This window comes from Colletotrichum siamense (genome assembly GCF_013390195.1).
Source record: "Colletotrichum siamense strain Cg363 chromosome Unknown KSG_Cg363_contig10, whole genome shotgun sequence".
Taxonomy (NCBI): Eukaryota; Fungi; Ascomycota; class Sordariomycetes; order Glomerellales; family Glomerellaceae; genus Colletotrichum; species Colletotrichum siamense.
In genome coordinates, this window is record NW_023501023.1 from 1,205,799 (window position 1) to 1,226,830 (window position 21,032).

General features: G+C 43.8%; 8 protein-coding genes across 8 annotated transcripts; 6 read left to right on the forward strand and 2 right to left on the reverse strand.

Annotated features, from left to right (window-relative positions):
• Positions 1-152: 152 nt before the first annotated feature.
• On the forward strand, positions 153-1,540 carry apdG-2 (Acyl-CoA dehydrogenase apdG; the record flags this gene model as incomplete). The annotated part of the gene is made up of 2 exons (XM_036646090.1): positions 153-229; positions 295-1,540. The coding sequence occupies 2 exons, from the start codon at positions 153-155 to the stop codon at positions 1,538-1,540; spliced, it is 1,323 nt and encodes a 440-aa protein (XP_036488223.1).
• Positions 1,541-2,067: 527 nt separating this feature from the next.
• Positions 2,068-2,643, forward strand: Them4 (Acyl-coenzyme A thioesterase THEM4; the record flags this gene model as incomplete). The annotated part of the gene is made up of 1 exon (XM_036646091.1): positions 2,068-2,643. One exon carries the CDS (start codon positions 2,068-2,070, stop codon positions 2,641-2,643), a length of 576 nt encoding a protein of 191 aa, XP_036488226.1.
• Positions 2,644-3,815: 1,172 nt separating this feature from the next.
• Positions 3,816-4,677, forward strand: dltE-2 (putative oxidoreductase DltE; the record flags this gene model as incomplete). Its single annotated transcript, XM_036646092.1, has 2 exons — positions 3,816-4,013; positions 4,069-4,677. The coding sequence occupies 2 exons, from the start codon at positions 3,816-3,818 to the stop codon at positions 4,675-4,677; spliced, it is 807 nt and encodes a 268-aa protein (XP_036488225.1).
• Positions 4,678-4,985: 308 nt separating this feature from the next.
• On the reverse strand, positions 4,986-5,566 carry MCH2-0 (putative transporter MCH2; the record flags this gene model as incomplete). Its single annotated transcript, XM_036646093.1, has 2 exons — positions 4,986-4,988; positions 5,063-5,566. 2 exons carry the CDS (start codon positions 5,564-5,566, stop codon positions 4,986-4,988), a joined length of 507 nt encoding a protein of 168 aa, XP_036487925.1.
• A 1,187-nt stretch (positions 5,567-6,753) lies between these two features.
• Positions 6,754-8,858, reverse strand: fap1-1 (L-pipecolate oxidase; the record flags this gene model as incomplete). The annotated part of the gene is made up of 12 exons (XM_036646094.1): positions 6,754-6,936; positions 7,018-7,054; positions 7,113-7,171; positions 7,220-7,252; positions 7,309-7,444; positions 7,494-7,531; positions 7,591-7,660; positions 7,716-7,881; positions 7,934-8,108; positions 8,161-8,298; positions 8,363-8,594; positions 8,647-8,858. 12 exons carry the CDS (start codon positions 8,856-8,858, stop codon positions 6,754-6,756), a joined length of 1,479 nt encoding a protein of 492 aa, XP_036487924.1.
• Positions 8,859-14,280: 5,422 nt separating this feature from the next.
• On the forward strand, positions 14,281-17,233 carry qutD-4 (Quinate permease; the record flags this gene model as incomplete). Its single annotated transcript, XM_036646095.1, has 6 exons — positions 14,281-14,422; positions 14,489-15,595; positions 15,657-15,958; positions 16,737-16,785; positions 16,843-17,018; positions 17,081-17,233. The coding sequence occupies 6 exons, from the start codon at positions 14,281-14,283 to the stop codon at positions 17,231-17,233; spliced, it is 1,929 nt and encodes a 642-aa protein (XP_036487929.1).
• Positions 17,234-18,282: 1,049 nt separating this feature from the next.
• CGCS363_v014247 (uncharacterized protein) lies at positions 18,283-18,972 on the forward strand (the record flags this gene model as incomplete). Its single annotated transcript, XM_036646096.1, has 1 exon — positions 18,283-18,972. One exon carries the CDS (start codon positions 18,283-18,285, stop codon positions 18,970-18,972), a length of 690 nt encoding a protein of 229 aa, XP_036487926.1.
• A 367-nt stretch (positions 18,973-19,339) lies between these two features.
• On the forward strand, positions 19,340-20,884 carry CGCS363_v014248 (uncharacterized protein; the record flags this gene model as incomplete). The annotated part of the gene is made up of 1 exon (XM_036646097.1): positions 19,340-20,884. One exon carries the CDS (start codon positions 19,340-19,342, stop codon positions 20,882-20,884), a length of 1,545 nt encoding a protein of 514 aa, XP_036487922.1.
• Between the last annotated feature and the right edge of the window lie 148 nt (positions 20,885-21,032).

The window sequence follows — 21,032 nt, forward strand, 5'->3', positions numbered from 1 at the left end:
GCCTGCATATTTCTTCAAAGTGATCCCGATAGCAGAGAATCCGAGTATCAGACCGTTCATGCCCCCCAGCCACCTTCGCCTCCCGTGGATCGCACGTCTATCCAGTAGCATCTAACACCATCTCGTAAAACCGAGCACAGCAACGTCGCAGCATGTCCGCCAACCATACCAGGTCACCGAAGCCAGTGCTCCCAAACAAGGGACGCACGGCGGTTGGCACCCTCGCTCCGTACTGCCCCGAACCTCCCCCCTTTTCTACCTCCGTTCCCAAGCTGACATCCAAGCCCGAGATAGGTGGGGCGAGCCGGCGTGGTTCAACGCTCTTGAAAGCCCATACTATAATGACTCTCACCGGAGGTTCCAAGCATACGTGCGGGATTTTGTCGACACCCACCTGCTGCCATACGCACAGGAGTGGGAGGCCGCCGGCGAGTGCCCCTTGGCCGCCAGACTGCAGTTCGCCAAGTCCGGTCTTGCTTTCCTGGACGTGCCCAGGGAGTACCGGCCGAGGGAGCTCATGACAATCGCGGGGATCCCATTCGACGAGCTCGACGTCTTTCACGAGCTCATCCTGATGGACGAGATGGCCCGCATCCCCAGCGGGGTGCCCCTCGCGCTGGCGGGGGCGTCGAATGTGGGTGCCCCGCCTATCTGGACGGCGGGGACTGAAGAACAGAAGAGACGGTGGCTGCCGGGGCTTTTCACATGGGAGACGAGCTTCTGTCTTGCCATCACGGAGCCGACGGCCGGAAGTGATGTGAGCGCGATACGAGCCACTGCTCAGAAGACTGCCGATGGGAAATTTTACGTTGTCAACGGGCGTAAGAAATGGGTTACCGGCGCGCCGTGGGCGACTCATATGACTACCGCTGTACGGATGGGTGAGCCTGGTCGAAGTGGCATTTCACTTCTAGTGGTGCCTCTGAACTCGCCGGGTATCACGATCAGGAAGATCCACAACTCCGGCCACAATGCGGGCGGCTCATCGTGGGTCATTCTGGAGAACGTGAAAGTTCCGGTCGATCAGTTGCTGGGGAAAGAGAACGGCGCCTTCCCCATCATCATGCGCAACTTCAACAAAGAGCGTTTCATTTTGACGGTGGACTGCAATAGGCAAGCCCGAATTTGTCTTTCGGAAGCGCTGCAGCATGCGCACGATCGCGAGACATTCGGAAAGCCGCTTGCCTCCCATCAAATTATCCGCCATAAGCTCACCACCATAGCGCGTGAGGTTGAAGGGCATTGGGCTTGGTTGGAGCAGATAGCATACCACGTAAAGATCCACGGCTGGCAGACGAAGGACGTCGCCAGCAGAATCGCGCTTGCCAAGATCCAGGGCGGCAGAATGGTTGAACAGGCCGTCAGGGAAAGCCAGCAGATACACGGCGGAATGGGTTTCGAAAAAGGCGTGACAATGACCGAGCAAATCTCACGCGACCTGCGTCTGAAAGTCATTGGCGGGGGAAGCGAGGAGATCCTGAGCGATCTTGCATGGCGGGAAGAGCACAAACGGGCTTCAGGCCTAGGCGCAAAACTCTAGGCGCGTGGAAGGTCTGCGTCGAACAAGCTTAAAGAGAGTTTATGTAGCCCTGAATCATTTTTTTTCCCTCTCACGGTGATGAATTAGTTGCCAGTCTCGGATGCTCGGCTTCCCTAGCCGTCGACAGTGGTTCGATGAGGAATTGCGAGTCATTAGTTGACGGCTGTCTAGGCCTTGGCCTTCCGAAGACGTGGGCAACTCGAACCCAAACATCCACGTGTCGTCCGATATGCTCTGCAAAATGTGACAAAAATATTCGTTTGAGAGTTGTCCAATCTCAAGCTGAAGGTTCCAAGGGCAAAGTCTAAAATACGCCTCGAGATCGCCTACGCGTTGTGGTACGTGGTTGACAGTTGAACAGGCAGCTCCCCCTGTCCACACCAGCCTCGGAACTACCCAGAACCCCGCATAACGAAACCGAGGCAACTCCATCCAAGTAACCCCTCACCCAAGCTATCATTCGAAATTTTGTTCACCGCAAGTGTCATGCTTGACTGACGATCGCGCTCAATGCCCTCCCTTTCGCCATGACATCCGAAGCCGTCAAGTCGCATCCGGAATACCAACACTTCGCATCCATTCCATGGTGCGCAAAAGTCCTCGCCAAGTTCGACTCGCCCTCCCACGTTGTCCAAGTATCGGCGAATAGGACAATCTTGCCAACAAAAGAGAATTCATATGTTGGCGGGACTCTCAACACACCGAACACCATCACCGCTTGGCTTGTGCTGCACCCGCGGCCACAACCGCCAGACTGGAAAGTCGACGAGTTGTGTTCGCTGATTACCCTGAAAGATGGCATGATCGGCTTTCCCGAGGCAGCTCATGGGGGCGCCGTTGCGTTGATTTTGGACGAAGTCACGGGCATGACGATTGTGGCGCAGAGACCAGAAGGCGCGGAACCCAACAAAGACTTCCGAACGGCATATCTGAACACGACGTTTCTCAGGCCGGTCCCTGCGCCGGGCACGATTCTTGTCAGGTCCAAGATCTCCAAGATCGAGGGGCGGAAGAACTTCGTCAGTGCGCAGATAGAAGATCAGAATGGAGAAGTTCTGGCCAAGGCAGAAGTTCTGTACATCTCGATACGAACCAAGTTGTAGAACAAACAACTTTATTTGGACATGGTATTGAAGGGCAGGGTTGGCGTTGCATACAGGTATTCTGCTCAGAGGACGAGTCAATCAATTTGCCCTTGCATTCATAGACTTAGAGACCAAAGCATTTGGGGGCGATAGAGACAATTGATCGATTCCACTCAACGCATCCCGAAAACTGGCTGAAATAATGATAGTTGCGATAGGTTTGCTTGGTCAAGTCTAAAAGTTGTGAACCAACAACTTTGACTAATTCAAATCACCCTCTATGCTGGAGGCCTTAATATTCCGGGTCTCATCTTAAAAGGCGCCAGTAACTTCATGGCTGTGCTATTTGAGCTCATTCTGTTGCTGAACAACGAAGGTCCGATCACTGAGCAGACAGTTTTGGTGAATGTCAGTCACGTTGGCTCTTATCCGGGTTTGATACCGCCTAATACATCAATGTCTGATTCGCTAGGAACTATGAAACCAGTTTATCTGCATCAATATACGATAGCCCAAATCAGCTATTTAAGTCCGGACAAGCTCTATGCTCAAAAAGACTACCTCGACATGTGGTCTGACCCACGTACGCTCCTCATTTTTGCCCGTTTGCTACTAGATGTCGCTACAAAGGTGTTCAATTGATCAGCCTAACACATACGACATGATGGCAAAGGTTTCTCGAAAATTCGTGTCTTGAGTGACGTCTGATTTGTTGTATGAAAAATGCTTAGTCGAAAGGGGCGAACTTCTAATGTTGGTTGTGGGGGTAATCCGAGCTCATCGTGAAATTTTCATTGGATGAAGTGTGGCAATACTGGACCGGCCCAACCCACAAGCGGACCGCCCCGCGTACAACATCACGCCAGTGGAAGCTGGAAGGTACCTCAAAATAGTTCTAAAACTAGATAGGACCACATGGGCTGATAAATGCGACTGTCGCTTACAAATGGAGACGCGATGTCCGTGGAAATAACTCCTACATGGACGATAGCTCACCGTACAAGCATATATCATGTGTAAAACCACTTGTGTCAAGATATGTGAGATCCAGAAGAATACAAGCAAGCAGAGAGTCCTCTGAAACTACTATCATATTTCTTTCGCTTAGCCTGACAACAGTATTTAGCCTACTCATCAACTCATCGTTCACGGACCTGCCCGACTGCAAGTCTACATCCCAAATCGCAACCATGACTCTGCCCTACAACAAAGTTCTTCTCGTCGGAGCCACTTCTGGCATTGGTGCTGCTCTTGCGGACAAACTCGTGGAGAACGGCATCTTTGTCATTGCTGCGGGAAGACGAAAGGAGAACCTGGACAAGTTCGTCGCCAAACACGGTACCCACAAGGCCACAGGAGTACCCCTTGACATTCTCAAGCTTGATTCGGTAAGCTAAATTGGACTCCAACCCACTAAGTCTTCGGTCTAACCTCACCTTATAGATCCCGCAGTTCGCAGAGTCGATCATCAAGGAACACCCTGATCTAGACTGTGTCTTCCTCAACGCCGGAGTCCAACGAGGCATCGACTTCACGACCCCTGAATCTGTGGACCTTGACATTGTATATGATGAGCTCTTGGCAAACTACCTTTCCCATGTTCATCTCACCAAAGCCTTCCTGCCGCACCTCCAAAAGCAGAACAAGCAAACGGCTTTGCTGTACACCACCTCTCAACTCGGTCTCATCCCGATGAAGCGCTGCCCCAACTACAGCGGCTCGAAATCTGCCATGCATGGCTTCATTCTCGCACTCAGAGCCCAGCTGAAGTCTAGCGCCAGCAAAGTCAAGATTGTCGAGGTGTACCCTCCAGCAGTCCAGACAGAGCTCCACGATGCCAAGAACCAGCCGGACTTGAAGAATGGGCATGAGATTGGCATGCCCGTAAATGAATTCGTGAATGAGGTTTTCGAGAGATGGGTCGGCGGAGAGGAGCAGATTCCTGTTGGAACCGCTAAGCCGATGTTTGAGGCTTTTGAGAACAAGCGGCAGGAGTACTTTGGCACCTTCAACGCCCAGATGGACGAGGTTCTGGTTGATTTTACGGCATGAATAGCTAGATTGTCAGCGATATTGAAAAGTTAGTTTAGAGGATAGAGGCAATGTGAGTGTTTCAGTTGCACCAAAGACACCATCAATAGTAGGCAATATCACCGCAACATGTCGCATTCTTAGTCTGATGCAGAGGTTCTGCAATTTGAGTTCATATGATCTATTTGACCTTAACTGATAATTGTGCGAAATAATCGTCTCCTAAGTTCATTAGGCTTGATAGGTACATGAACTAAACCTTCCTCCATGTTATGCAGTCTTTCAAAAATGTCAAAGAAGCCGACCGCGAGGCCCCTTTCTCACCACCTTTACTGCGGTCAGACGGTGCTATAGTCACCCTATGTTCGCGTGAAATTGCAGAGGAATCGACCTTTCCATGTCCTACCTTCCAGCCTCGAAGAAGAACCAGGCAGAAAGCTGCTGCAATGTACATGAAGCCGGTGAATAGCTGTGATCCAAGATAACTTCCAGTCCCAGAGTAGATTTGCAAGGCAATTGGCTCGCTGAACGTTGCAGGTAGCACCATGCTCAGCCACATCAGGTTTAAGCCAGACGGAACATGGTTCAAGCCGAGAACCTCGGCCATCAGCGGTGCGATAGTGGCCCAGAAGTTCCCTGCGACCAGCCCCTCGGTGACGGCGAAGAAGACTAGAAGTCCGAAGCTTTTTGCATTGACCCAAACTGTGAGAGAGAGCAACCCACCAAGGAGCGTCATCGACGCAGCCATGTTCATCCGCCCGAAGCTGTCACTGAAGTATCCAATCAGAGGGCGGCCGACGGCCTGCGCAAAGTTGAAAAGTGCGCTGATGAGAGCGCCGTCGGAGGCCGGCAAGCCAATCTCAGTTGCGTAGCTCGCGAGACTGAAGATGAGGACGAAGTATCCCAACATTGTGAAACCGCCGAAACCGAGGAGTAGAAGATACTCTGCCTTTTTGAAAAGCGCAAGTTCGAAAGTAGATTGTTTCGAATCGGTCGCCTTTTTACGGTCGCGTATCAAGATCGTGCAGGTTGTGTTTACGCAAAAGCCGATGATTCCCAAAGTTCGAAACGTCCACTGGAGACCCAGGCTTCTTATCATTGCACCCGCGGCAAGGGCATACACTCCCCCGCCGAGCCCTGCGCCTGAAAGCGAAATACCGGTGGCCAACGATCTTTTTGTGGTGAACCATTGGGGGACGACAGCCGCGGTAGGTATGAAAAGGAGACCAACCCCGATGCCAAATAACACTCCTTGAGTCAAGAAAAGATGCCATATCTCCGATGATAGACTGGCCAAAAGAAGGCTGGCTGTTTCGAGAACAACTCCGCAGAACATCGTGGGCCTGATCCCGTACCTCTGAACACATTTTGTTGCGACAGGGGAGATCAGTAGGAGACAAGTGAGGCTTAAACTCGTGACGAAGGCATACTCCAGTGGCGATGAACCTGGAAAGATATCGTGTTCCAGATAATATGCCAGAAAGACGGCGTACGCCGAGTTGAACCCCCACGAATGGCCATTGACCACTGCTGCTGCTACTGTGCAAACCCAGCCGTAACCTCCATTTGGGGGTGAGTCTTCTGTCTGGTCGTCCTGAGAGCTATTGTCGTTGAAAATAGAGTTCGCTGGTTGGCGGCGTAGCTTTGATGCTGGAATAGTTGTCTTTGTTGGGTTGGGTATCGAAGTATTACTTTGGACAGGTGACATGATGGGGGCGGTGTTGATTCAGTGCGTGGTTTGCTGGCTGGCTCAGAGTCATGCCTTGCAAATTCGAAGGGCATATCTAGAAATTTCAAGTATTTTGTATGTACTAAGCACAAGACTGGAATCTTTTAAGGATACGAAGCCAGAGGCTAGGCTCGAATTACTAGGCCGCGGCGTTTAGAAAAGAGACCGTTCTGTAGCACACCATGAATTCCGATTCAAACCCGAGCGAAAGCCGCATGGACCAATCAGAAAGGCTCCCTCAACCGCACCCCCAAAAGTTGAAATCGTTGTCAAGAAAAGTCATTCAAGAGACTGACTGGTCCTATTCCATTTACACAGGATACCTGAAATCCTGGGCTTTTCCCCGAAAGCGATGTCCACCTGAGGCCTCAAGCAAATCTCGTGGGTTCCAACTTGAAGTCAGCACGGTCTGCCATCTCCACCTTGGAGACCTCTCTGGGACCATTTTCTCCTTCGGATAACCCATTATTGTCATGGCCTTCCTCGGCAACTCGCCACTTCCAAAATTGAGTGAACTCGTCCGGAATGCCTTCGAGCTGATTCTTGACATGCTGCGAACCTCTTTAGCTTACATTCCGTGAGATACCTTGAATCGCGGAGACGGGGGTTCTTCGGTCTATAAAGACACTTACTCTGCCTAGTATGGGAAGGAATTTGAATGCATGACCTCTGAAAACTGTGTGTCAGATTTGAAATATTTGGATGCCCCGAAATGACCATCACTTACGATCCTCCAGTGCAGATGAAAAGAGACTTCGAGTACCCGGGCACGTAGTCAATGACATACTGTGGACGTTAGCAAAAGCTCATTAGAAGGTACATGACCTGACTCACATCATTGTCAATGCTGTCCGTATACCAGCATAGCTATTTTCTTGTCATTGGCAAGGGGACATGTATTTGAGAGGATCGAGGCCACTTACTCTGCTATCCGTAAAGCCGAACTCGACCAACTCGGGGAAAGCTTCGGCGATAACTTCTTTCATGCGGCACAAGCCGTAAAGAGGTACCGTTTCGATCGGCGTTTCGGTGTATTTGGTACGTGGTGTTGAAATGCGACTGCACGTGATAAGTTTTGATCGGAGTGACGATCCCGGGGAATGCTTACAGATTTGGTTCCGTGGGATGATTTTGGAAATTGGTGAACTTAGCAAGCGCCGTGGTCAGCAGACAGTATTGTACAGTTGCACCGAAACATTACCAACCTTGCGACCGCGGAAACCGAACTTGAGTCGGCCTTGTTTGCTGATGGGGAAACCACCGCCCTGGTAATATCTGCAGAAGCCATGAATGAGCCTGATGAAAGTTACGTATTCAATGCAGAACTCACTCGTCACCGTCTCCTTTGCGGTAAGACCACACTGGATAATTATCCGGGTGAAACTTCTCCCTCAGATCCGTTCTCTCCTTGGGGATGTCGATGAACATAACGGTTCCGGCGGTGGCTTCAACTGTACGATGAGCCTCGGGGATGATAGACGCAGTCCAACTGCCAGCTGTAGATATGATGAGCGCATGCATCCAAAATGTCGTTTGCCAAATTCATACCAGCAACAATCACAAGATCTCCGTGATGGCTGAGACCATCGCAGGTTTGAAGACCGGTCACCTTCTTGTGGCCATTCTTTTCCTTGGTGATCAACTTCTCAAGCTTGCCCTGAGGATCACCCAGGACGAACTTGATACCTTCCTTCTCGCACAAGAAGCGAGCATAGACGCAGGCCTGGCACGAGTCAGATGTCAAAGAACGTTTGGATGGACATGGGATTAGTCACCTTGTCTGCGATGGTGATACCAGCATTGATGTCTATGAAGCCGTTGGTATTGCTGCCATTGATCTTGTCAATTATGTGGTACTTCTCAACCCATTTAGGGTCAATGTTTCTGAGACGCTCCTCATCTTCGGCATCGCCCTGCACGGTAAACATCAGCCATAGCACAGACGACTGCATCGACATAGTTTGCGCCTGCACATACTTTCACAAATAACATTTTTCTATGGTCAGGGGCGGTTTTGCTCATCAGCTCCAGACTTTCGGCATAGTAATCTCGCATGTCTGATCCCTCTGCAAGGAAGTAAGCCCCACAGAGGTGAAGAAGCTTGTCCTCTGGACTCAGGCCGGGCGGAAGGTCCGAGGAGGCAGTCTCAGCAACTGCTTTATTCCACGAGAGCCACATGTCTTTGGCCTCGAGTGCCAGGTTCTGGTAGCTAAACGTGGGCTTCAGCATCAACAGTCAGGGACGGCATGGCTGGTTCATACCGGAGTTTGTCTCCATAGGCCATGCGAAAAACCTTATTGATGTCGGCGGAGGCTCCGTCGCAGCCATTTGAAGGGTCGTAGAAGTTCTTGTCGAAAGCGCATCGGTCAAAAATTGTGATGTCCTTGTAGCCGCTACGAGCAAGCCACAGAGCTGTGCTCAGGCCGAACACGCCAGCGCCAATGATGATGATCTTCTGATCGGGGGATTGCATTGTAAGGTATTTAGTTGTCGTGAAGCCTACTTGTGAAGCCAAAGAAAAGTCTGAGAAAGAATGTCATCATACTCTGAATCAGTGATTAAATATCATAGAGACCTCCGGCCATATCGACGGTGGGAACAGCAACAGAGAAAGATCCGACTTCTCTGCCGTTATCTTGACTTATCAGTATTGTTCCGTGTTACATGATCTTCGGGGAGATACATGTTAGTTCTGACATCAGACTAGCATCAAATGCCGACCTTTGCCTCCTTTACCCGACGCTTGGAGTTTTCAGCAGAGTGATGCATACTTGCGGTTGGCAGTTGCACGTATTCCTCCGAGCGACAAGACCAAGAAGGTGGGACTATTGCAGGCTTCTATTGCGCATCATGCGATCGTGATTGGCTCTTCGTATTCTTCCGATCAAAGTGGGTGCTGATAAGCCCAAATCTAGCTACACACTTGGAGCTCCCTACGGCAGTCTGCAGGGACGACTGGCTTAAATTAAATTCTAACTGCTTTAGGTCACTACACTCACGCTCTCTTCAGTATATAACTAAACATTATATTATAATTATACGTACATAGATAAAATCGCACCTATACTTAATTAATCTAACTTTTTTTCTAAATTATATACTTTATCTAACCTATATAACTTAAATCTAAATAAATTATATTTTCTTTAAAATATTTCCTCTTATGTAGTATTCCTTATTATAGAGGAGATTAAGTGCCTAAGTAGTAGCTTATACTACTTTAAAGCCTAACTTTAGCTAGTATTTTTTTATTTAATATATAGTATAAATCTTATATTAATTTTAATCCTAGATATAATTAACTTTATAAATATAAGTTATTTAGTACTAATCCCTTTTTTTTAGTTCCTAACTTTTTTAGATTAATAAAGTCCCTCTTACTTATATCTTATTAAAGCTAACTATAAAACCTCTTACTTTCTTAACCTTTATAAACCTTATATCTATTTAGATTACTATAACTTTTTATAGCTATATTATAATAGAGAAGAATAAACGTAAAGCTAGTATCTAGGTTATAAAAAAAGTATTAGTACCCTCCCTAATAATTAATATCCTTCTATTATTATATATAGTTATATATTATAAAGTTAATAAATATAGGTTTAAAGTCTTAATATATACCTATATTCTCCTCTTTAAATACTTTATAACTTAGCTATCTTTCGTTCTAGTAATAAAATACTAGTTATATAAGGAGATAATTTAAGTAATTCTTAAATAATTTATTATAGATAAGTAATACTTTAATTAAATATAAAAAGTAATTCTTATTAATAATAAAAACCTTATATATATTACTTACTACCTTAATAAAGTATATATAGCTATATCTTTTAGTGAATTCCTATATAATACTATAATACTTATTAAGAAGAATATTTGCTTTTTATCTCTTACTTACTTTAATTTTATTAACTTACTAATACTTAATTAAGTTTTATCTAAAAAAGTTTAAGTTTATAAGTAAGTTAAAGTATCTACTTTAATAATACTTAAAGTAAAATAATAAGAGATTAAGTTAATAAATAAATCTATACTAGAAGATAAAAAATAACTAAAGCAAAAACTTTAGTCTAAGCTTTAGAATAAGGTTAAGCTAGCTATTAAAGTTAAATAATAACTAACTATCTCTACTTAATCCTAAATAAGTACTACTTAGAAGCTTTTAGTAAAAGTACTTACTAGAATATCTTTATAAATAAGTATAAAAGAAGTTTCTTATAAATAGTCTTTTTTAAATTTCGCTTATTCTAATTAATAAGATACTACTCTAGTTAAACCTTACTTAGAAGAAATAATTAAAGTAAAGAGGGATTAAAATAAAGATAGTTCTAAATAAAGGTATAATAATATATAAGGAAATAAATAGAATAATATAAATAGAAAGACTAAAAATTAAAAAAAATCCCTTTTATATAGAGATATAATATCTTAAACTTCTTTTTTTACTTTAATCTCCCCTCTTTTTATTAAGTTTACTCTCTATCTCTTCTAATACTAGATTATTAATATTAATACTTTTTAATAGTAAATACTCTTTAAGTTATTATATCTTATTACTTAGTATATTAAGAAGTATAAGTTTAAGTAAGCTTTTATTGAGGTAATATTATTATAACTTCTCTTATAAAAAGAGATACTACTTAAGTTAGGGAAACTTTATTATATTCTCTTTTAAATACCTACTATTAAGAAGATTAAGTATTATATATAGGATATTTTAATAAAGTATAACTATACTTAGATATAAATAAGTATCTAAATTAATTTAGTTATAGCTTAAAGCTTCTTATATAATCTATAAGTATTTAGGGTTAATTAGCTATAAGTAGTCTTATATTATTTAGAGATTTAGTTAATAGAATAGATACTATAATTAGCTATTAAGTATATAAGAATAATTATATTATTTATAAATATAATAGGAATTCTATATATATATAAAGTTAGTAAAGTCTTAGTAGATAAGTAGTATAAAAATAAATAATATTATAATATAATTAGTAATTAATTCTAAGTGAAATAAGCTATACCTTTATAATAAACTAAAGTATTCCTAGATAATATTAATATAATCTTTAGAAATATAAGTAATAAATATATATACTTACTAAAAGATAGATAATACTTAATATAAGCGCTCTTACTAACTTTTAATCTTAACGTTATAAATATTTTTTCTAAAGATTTAATAATCTTAAAATTTAATAGAAACTTCTTTACTATTTTATATCTTCTTATATAAAGATAATAAGGACTAATAAGTTCTAGCTATAATTATAGTCTTAATATTATAATTAGAATAAATAATTAAAAGTATATAGCTAAGCTTTAAAATAACTTTAAGATATTAAGCTATTATATTATAAGATATATATACTAAGATCTTAATATAAAACTATATAATAAATTAAGAATAGGTATTAATACCTATATAGATCTTAAAGCTATATAGAAGTAATTTATTATATATATTAAGTAACTAAATAAAATTTAAGCTAAGTATTATCTAACCTTTCTATCTATATTATATCTCTTATAAATAAGTAGTAATATTATTAGGAAAGACTTTATAATATACTTTATAGAGGATATTATAGCTAATAAAATAACCTTATTAGTATATAAATATATAGAGATATTTTTATCTATACTTTTGCGCTATATATACTTCCTAAGTTAATAATTAGAAGAATATAATTATATAAACTTTTGCAGCTATAAGTTATTCTATATTTTAGTATTAATATATACTATTCTTCTAATATAAGTCTATAAAGCTAATAGGAGTTATTATAAACCCTTTACTTTAAAGAGTATAAATAATACTTAAATTAATAAAATATTATTAGAAAAAGAGCGCTTAAATATAAATAAGTAACTCTAGAGTAAGGATTATATAGGATTTATAATAAAAGTTCTATTTTTAAAATTACTATTTAAAAGTTATTTTTAAAAGTTAAATCTAATATATTAAAATTAAATATATAATAATTTTATTATATAACTAGTTATCTTATAACTTTATAGAAATTTCTAATTAGAATTAATCTAAATTAATTTACTTTTAAGGCATTATAAGCTATTATATATAAATAAATACGCTTATAATTAAAAAGAAATAGTTATATATAATATTATATTAATATATATAGAATAGTAAAGTTATAGTTATAACTACTACGCTAAGTATAGTTATATATTAATATACATATAATTATAAGGCTTTAAACTTTATCTATATACCTATATATAATACTATATAACTTTATACTTACTATGCTAAACCTAAATAACTTTAAATAAAACCTAATAGACTAGAATACTTATATTTATAGGCATATAACTATATATAAGCCTAGGTAGCTTTAGACTTCTCTATATATAAGTAATTAGTTATATATTCCTATATATAGGATTAAAAACCTTTATACTTATCTTATTATAGATATCTATAAGCTTATTAAGTATATATACTATATTATAGAAGGCTTTAGCTAAGAACTACTTTATAAGCGCTTATATAGCAAGCTCTGCTTTAATATTAGCCTTAAGTATATCTATACTCTCTTAGGTAGAGGCCTTTAATTACTTATAGGTGCTAGTAGGCTTATTAGTAGCTATATACTTATAGCTACTTTTAGTTAGGGTTGAAAAAACGCTCTTAGGCTTAGTCTTATCTATATAAATTAGTATACTACTTAAAGTATTTATATAGGAGTATATAACTTATAATACTTCTTTATAGAGTAATCCTTACTATATATATTATAATAGTAGTTAGTATAGTAATTATAATTATTAAATATGATATACTTAGTATATAGACTATTATTATTAAGATAGGTCTTATATATATCTTTATTTTTTAATATATTTCTATAAATAAATATATAAACTCTATTAGTATATTATCTATATATAGTGTTGAAAGTAAGGAAGGGATTATTTATATACTCTTTATTATAAATATAGATAAGTTACTAAACTTAGTATATATTAGTATAGAAGAAATAAGAATTATAAGTAAATATATACCTTTAGATGCATTAAGAATATAGCTATAAATATTAAATAATATAATATATTTTATATCTAATATAAAAATTAGTAAGTATATCTATATATAAGTATAAAGTTATATATATACTCTTAAGTAACTATTTAGTTATAATTAGGCTATAGTAGTTTTATATAAGGTTATATAGTATATCTATAGGTATATTTAAAAGTAGCTCTATATTATTAATAATAGATAGAACTATAATTTTAGGAGGTATTATAAATAGTTCTATATAAATATGTTAATATCTATATATAATTATATAAAAATATAAAAAGTAAATAATAGAAGAATATAAGAAAAAAGGAAATATAAAGGGGGGGGGTGTATACTTATATATAGGGGTAATACCTAGAAAAAAAAAGAAGAAGAAGTTTCTAAGTAAGTAGCTATAGGTAAGGGGTTTTTATAAGTAGGGTTAAAGTACTATAATTAGTAAATTTTATCTAATTAAAATAGTATGCTAATACCCTCTTCATATTACTATAGTACGGTAGGTGCCTACCTAATAAAAAACCTGATTTGAGCCAGTCGTCCCTGCAGACTGCCGTAGCTCCCCTGAACATCATTGGCTGTTCGTATTTCCCTGGATTCAGTATCACTTGACACACGGATTGGATGCCATCCCCCCTGCCAAGGTCGGATATTTGAGGATAATGGCAAATCATAGACTTGAAAAGTGTAAGCCATAGCTGCCTCAATGAGTTGTTAATACAAATTACAAATGGAAGCGGCTATGCGCCCAAAGCATCTGGTCTGCAGCTCAATCTTCTGGAACATCAAATCATACAAACGCCTATCAAATCAAGGCCTAGATTTCATCCGAACAATGGGCTTGAATAGTCACCTTCAGCGTTTGACGCAAGTAAGGGCCTTTTTGCAGGCTCTGCATAGCGCTCCGAGGGCGGTCATCTCGAACCGCAATTTGCTATTCTCATCCGCGGTCTATGCCATGAGCGGTCTTCCGCCAAGTAAGTCTTCCGCCAAGTATTGCATGAACCAGTGCATCACAACTAACAAGCTATTCGCGAATGAAGCTTGGGACCAGGGTTCCTCCTCTGTTTTGCCCTCTCTCCCAGGCTTCCAGCAACATTTTCACATCAGCTCTGGCTCCAACGCCGATGAGATCCAAAACTTTGTATCTATCGTTTACATCGGCTATGCCTTTGGCGCAGCAGCCTCATACTTTACGAACGATCACATTGGCCGCCTCTGGTCTTTTCGCCTCTACACTTCCATTTGGATCATCGGACAGCTGGTTGCTATCCTTGCACCAGGATTGCCGGCTTTGTACGCGGCTCGTATCATTTGTGGAAGCGGCATCGGCGCGCTCTCTGTAACTGGGCCCATGTCCATTGTGGAAATTGCCCCAAGTGAGATTCGCGGATTACTCACCTCGTGGTATGCCGTAACCATGGGCATTTCCCTGACTGTGGCAACCTTTTCCGTCTATGGTGTTTACCTTCATCTGCCCGCAATCCGGTTGCAGTACCAGGTTGTTTGGTTTGCACCAGCCATCTTTATGGCACTCACCGTTTTTGCCAGCTTCTTTGCTTGCGAATCGCCTCGGTGGCTTTTGGTAGCTAACCGTCCAGAGGAGGCCCTGTCAACCTTATCACAGGTCCGCGGGTTACCAGCTGATCACCCACGAGTGGAGGCAGAGTTTCAAGAAATGAGAAATTCAATTTCGTCGGCTCTGAATGGAACCGAGGATGGGACTCTCTGGCGACGTCCAACGCTGCAAGAGGTTGCGAAAGAGACTTTTACCGTTTCGGCCAACTTGCGACGGCTCCAACAGACGCTGGTATCGTATGCGATGGCGCAGATGTCAGGTGCAAACTCGGTTACTTCATACTTCATCCCCATCATGAAGATCATTGGCGTCGAGGGCGGAGTTGGAAACACTCTCTTCTTGAGCGGTATGTATGGTTTCTCGAAACTGATGTTTAGCCTGATATCTTCCTTCTTCTTTATCGATCTGCTTGGTCGAAGGAAGTCATTGTTCATTGGTATCACATGTCAAATGCTATCACACATCTACATCGGCGCGTTCGTCAAGGTCCATCAGGAGGGCCAAGTCAGCCAGTCCGCATCGGAGGCAGCAATTGCAGCCATCTTTGTCCACGCATTCGGATATGCTGTTGGTAAGTCATGGCCACAATTTGCTTAATTATGCGATAACATCTAACCGTCTATTGCGGCCAGGCCTCTTCATCCTTCCATATGTCTTCGGTGGCGAGCTCTGGCCAACCCGAATTCGGTCCTTCGGCGGCGCTGTTGGGCAGACGTTTCATTGGTTGTTTCTGTACGCCATCAAATTCAGCTTGCCTTCGCTTCTATCAAGCACTCACAATTGGGGCGCCTTCATTTTCTTTGCTGGGTGGTGTTTCATTGCCCTTATCTACGTGTACTTGATGATTCCTGAAGTTTCGGGCCTCAGTGTGGAAGAGATTGATGCCATCTTCAGAGGCCCGTGGTTCAATGCCTACAAGCATGGGAAGACGCCCGTAATTTTCGGATCTGAGTCACCTGCCGATGAATCAAGTTGTGAACCAAGGTAAGACTTTTCCTTACACTTGGACGGTTGATCTTGGCGATAACTGACTAAGGTACCTACTGGATTAGGGGCAACAACTCGGAGTTTGCAGACGGGAAGAAATGAGCCTTGTTCACGGCAAGGGTCATCATGGAGGTTTAGATGGGCTTCCGTCTTCATTGACATCTGGAAAGCACTTTTTGGCGACTTGGACATGTTGGTTGTGTGGTTGAGATAAGGATAACATCAAACCAACCTATAAGGCAATATCTAGCTCCTGTCTTAACTACATGTGATGCTTATTCATGTATGCGGAGTCGTAACTTCAGCTGTGATGTGAAATAATGTCTGACGCGAGTTTGCCTTCGCTGGAGGCATGCGAAGAGCTCGACACTATGCTACCCAGCTTGTCGTTGTCGCACGTGTAGAATCTGCCAATGGGGGACCATCAATTTTCCCCACAGTTGCCTGACTTGGTATATAAGTAAAGCAAGGCCACTCCAAATCCTCCATACACGACTATGCCGAGGACCCCGCGACCCCACAGCCAGAAATGCAAGCCGTGCTGAGGTGCGCACCAACAACGTCTATTCATAGGAAATGAACAGAAAGGCGAGACGTGTCCGCGTTGGCAAGCGGACGGCTCTCGCGTGCACGTTTTGTAAAGAAAGGAGATTGCGGGTTCGTCTTATTGATCACAGACATGGAGGCTGTCGACTTGTTGATACAGCATGCTGACGGCTGTGAAGTGCGACGGCCAGAGCCCTAAATGCGGTCACTGCGTTGGATCGGAACAAGGTATTGAGGAATCTTTTTGATGACAGTCTTCGGCATGGAAGCTAAAAGCAAAGACAGACTGTGTCGTTGTTGACCCAGAGACTGGCCAGCAGCGACCAAGAGACTATCTCAAGTCTTTAGAGGAGCGCGTGGCCTATCTCGAAGGACTACTCAATGCATCGGACTCTGGTGCAGCCCATAACGAAAACAATCCATCTCAACAGCCTCAAGGCCAGATCAGAAGCTTCGATACAGTGTGTGCGCCGGCAATAACGGAAGTCTCAGTATTTGGTGAGCCCACTAGGCCGTTCGACAGCCTTTCATCATCTTCAAGGCCTCTCACGAAGAAGACAGATACTGGACTTACTGCCGATGCCGGCATATCGGAGTCTACTTCAATGTCTCTAAGAGATCCTTGTGGAAGATCACGGTATTTTGGGCCTTCTTCTACAGTTTGCTTCTCGCGTAGTGTGAGCACTGCGATGGGCATCGTTACCCGTAGTAAAGTATCAGGGCCCCTTCGTTTGGCAGGGAACAATGGATCTTCAATGAGGTTTCCCTCTCCGAGCTTTCCTGGCAACCTGTCTCAGACCTATTTCGAAAATATTCATCCACAATATCCGATCTTGCACAAGCCAACGTTCCAGAAGTGGGAGGACCATTACATGAGAGCCAATATCGAGGGTGACCAGACTCTTGTTGATGAGTCGTCTCTATTCTTCGTTCTGATGGTGAGAGCATTTCTTACCCATTCTTTTAAGCAGATCGCTAAGTCAGTACCCCTCCTCCCGGCAGGTACATGCCATTGGAGCACTGGTTCAAAACCACTACGATATTGCTATGGTGAGTCAATCGCCCTAATTGAAACTGTTCTCGACTAATGGTGTGCTGGCCACAGGCTTATTATAGCAGTGCCATGGAATACATGGATTCATTGCTCAGTTTGGACAATTTAACCTCGATTCAATGCGTCCTTTGCTGTGCAGTGTTTTCGATTCGGTCTCCCGTAGGCGTCAGTGTTTGGTACTCACTGTGACTCCATTTCCGTCGACTTATGATCAAAACTAACGAGTCTTCGAAACAGGAAAACCGTAGGCATGGCTCTTCGTCATTGTATCGAAATGGGATTGCATCAGCGCACGGCGGTATATTACAGAAACGCCAATACTTTGGAATAAGAGCTGTCGAAGCGGTGTTTTTGGGTGGCGTACAACCTTGATCACGCCCTCGCACTAACGTTGGGGCTCCCTCTGGGCATATCGGATGACGCGATCTATGTAGACGTAAGTTCCGCTTGGGAATGGCTATGGACATCAGAAGGTTGACCAAAGGACTAAGCTTCCCATGGACGTTGACGATGAAGCAATCACGCCAACCGGCTTTCTGCGTCCTCCGCGGACTGACATCACGTCTTCTCGAACACTTTCGACTGGTTTCATACATTCAATCAAACTACGTCGTCTTTGGAGTAAGATCAGCGATTGTCTCTACCCGCAGGTCCAGCCTCTCGTCAGAACAATGAGCTCCATAGATAACAAAGACCGCATCCAGGAGATTCAACTGGAGCTGGAGGAGTGGTACGCTGAAGTGAAAACCCATGAAGTGGACCCTATCACGAATCCACAATCTCTGTATGCCTCTGGGAAATGGTTTCAGCTTGAGTATCTCCGCGCTCTACTTCTTTTACACCGCCACTGTCTCACGCCAGACCGCTCGTCTGCTCTAGGACTCGAAACGCAGCTTGAGATTGAAGATTCTATGGAAACTTGCGCCAATGTTTCCTCGAAGCTCTGTTTCCTGTTCAGAGAAGTACACGAAGGGACAGCTGTCCAAATCACTTGGAGCATGGTGCATGTGCTGTTTTCAGCAGGTCTTACCTATCTTGGGTGTCTGTGGAAGTCGAAGCGAGTTCGCGAAAAAGCTCAAGAGATGTACATTTCGGCAACTTTTGAAGCGTGCCTCAAAGTCCTCGCCATCGCAGAGGACTGGCATCCTGAGTCTCCATACCGCCAGATCTTTGAGAAACTGGCACAACATACGATGAAGATGGTTTCTGGAGGCGATGTCGATCCTTCATTCCGGCATCCTCCAAATATTGGAGCCGTCAATGAAGCTTTCCAGGATGAGAATTGGTTCACTTTGGGAGAAGATATGGATCCGATTGCACTTCAGGACTGGGACAATTGGCTTGCTGACGCAACACATTGAGTTGAGAGGCTTCTTTCTAATTTTGTTCACATTTGCAGACTTGATATCTTCAATATTGTGAGAAATATGACATATGATTAGCGCTCTGCTATTTCTCAATAGGAGAGAAGGGTGGACAGCTTTCCTATTGAAAATATGTTGCCGGCGTTCATCGGCCGGAGTTATGGGTCCGTGAGCGACCAGCTCCGACGGAGCTTGTGTGGGTCCTGCGGGTAGATGGTGGTTGGCCAGTGCTTAACTCCGTCAATCGCCACTTTCTTTCCTTTCATTGACATCACGATAACCATCGCGTCGCCCCCTCGCGATTCCATCTCTCAACCGACCATGCGCATACTGCTGACGCCTGTTGGTGCGTGGAACTGGAAATATGGCGACTAGATTTACGAGAAAGTCGTTCGTCTGCGGACGCTGCCTTCGAATTACGAACCGAATCGAGCCTAGAATCCGAGTTGCCCCGCGATTTTACTCCTCCGAACGAGCTACCGAAGCTGCCGAGACGCAACAGAAGCAAGATGGGCCCCCTAAAGAGAAGGGTGCTATGTCACGCAGACTGGAGGAAGCTACCGAGGAAGCTCTGTTGACGGGAGGCCGTGCTGGACGACGAGCAGTCGAGGATGCGGGGTTTGATCAAGAGCTCAAGGAGAAGCTTCTCGACAAGGTTCAAACAGCCAAGTTCAGATCCGACTTTGCGTCCGCGTTTGCCGAGGCCGAGATGCCTACTTCTGCCGCTGAAGGGACCCGAATCATGGCGACAACGCAGCCCTGGACTGGCGAGGAATCGCAATCCGACACTGCCCTTCGCATGCTGAATGATGCGAGGAAGCCTCTCAAGCCCGAGCTGCGGGGAAAATACCAGATCCCGCCAGTCGACATGCGGATACGGCGAGAACCGAAAGTCAACGCTGGCCAGCGCGCTGCCAATGCACGCGAACGAGCGTCGACGTATACCGGTATGGGGATGAAGGAGAAGAATGGGCTCAGCGATGCCGAGCGGGAGGAGATGAGGAAGACATTTCGTGAGCGGTTCGAGCCAGGGGCTAGAGCTATGCCGAATACCATATCTGGGCTGGCTGCACTAGCAAACGAGAGGATAGAAAACGCTATTGCCCTCGGTCAGTTCAAGAACATCCCTCGCGGCAAGGGCGTCGAGAGAGATACTAGAGCGGATAATCCGTTCATTGATACAACGGAGTACATCATGAACAAGATGATCAAGAGGCAGGAGATTGTTCCACCTTGGATTGAGAAGCAGCAAGAGCTGGCAAAGGTTGCGGGCGCTTTCAGAGCAAGGTTAAGGAACGATTGGCGGCGGCATGTCGCGAGGATGATTTCCTCTCGCGGCGGCAGCCTCGAGGAGCAGATGCAGAAAGCCGAAGACTATGCACGCGCTGAGGAGCTGCACAACCCGCGCAAGAGGAACAGCGACAGTATCTCAGTGCCTACAAACTCGACGGATGACATCGTCATGGTTAAGATGCGGCAACAGGCGGCAGAGGATGCGGCAGCCAAAGATGCAGCTGTCACGGCTACGAAGGAGTCCCCCAGGCCTCCGGTAGCACCGTTTCGCGACTCGGATTGGCTTGAGAGCGAACGCTCGTACATGACCCTCGCTATCGAGAACATGAACGCCATCACGCGGTCATATAACCTCATGGCACCAGAGCTGGCGAAGAAACCGTACTTCTCACTGGAGCGTGAGCTCAGTGCGTGTTACGCCGACGTCGCGCCACAAGTAGCTGGGACCATCAGAGAGAGGGCGACAAGGCCTGTCAAGCCAATGTTTGATTCGGCCGGCGCTGGACCGGCGGCTATCTTCGATCGTTTTAGTAAGGAGGGCAAGACCGCCAAGATCTACGATTCGAAAGCTCCTCATTACGGTTTCAAGGAGATGTGGAGAGACATATGGAACTGAGTGCTTTCCTCTCACTTAGCAACAATTGATCCAAGTCACGTTCAAAGGCACTTTGGAATTCGAGAAAACGTCACAACCAACGAATGTTCGCTGTGACTGCTCAACTGGGCAGTGTAGACTGCCCGCGCTAGTGTGCCGCCATGCGCCA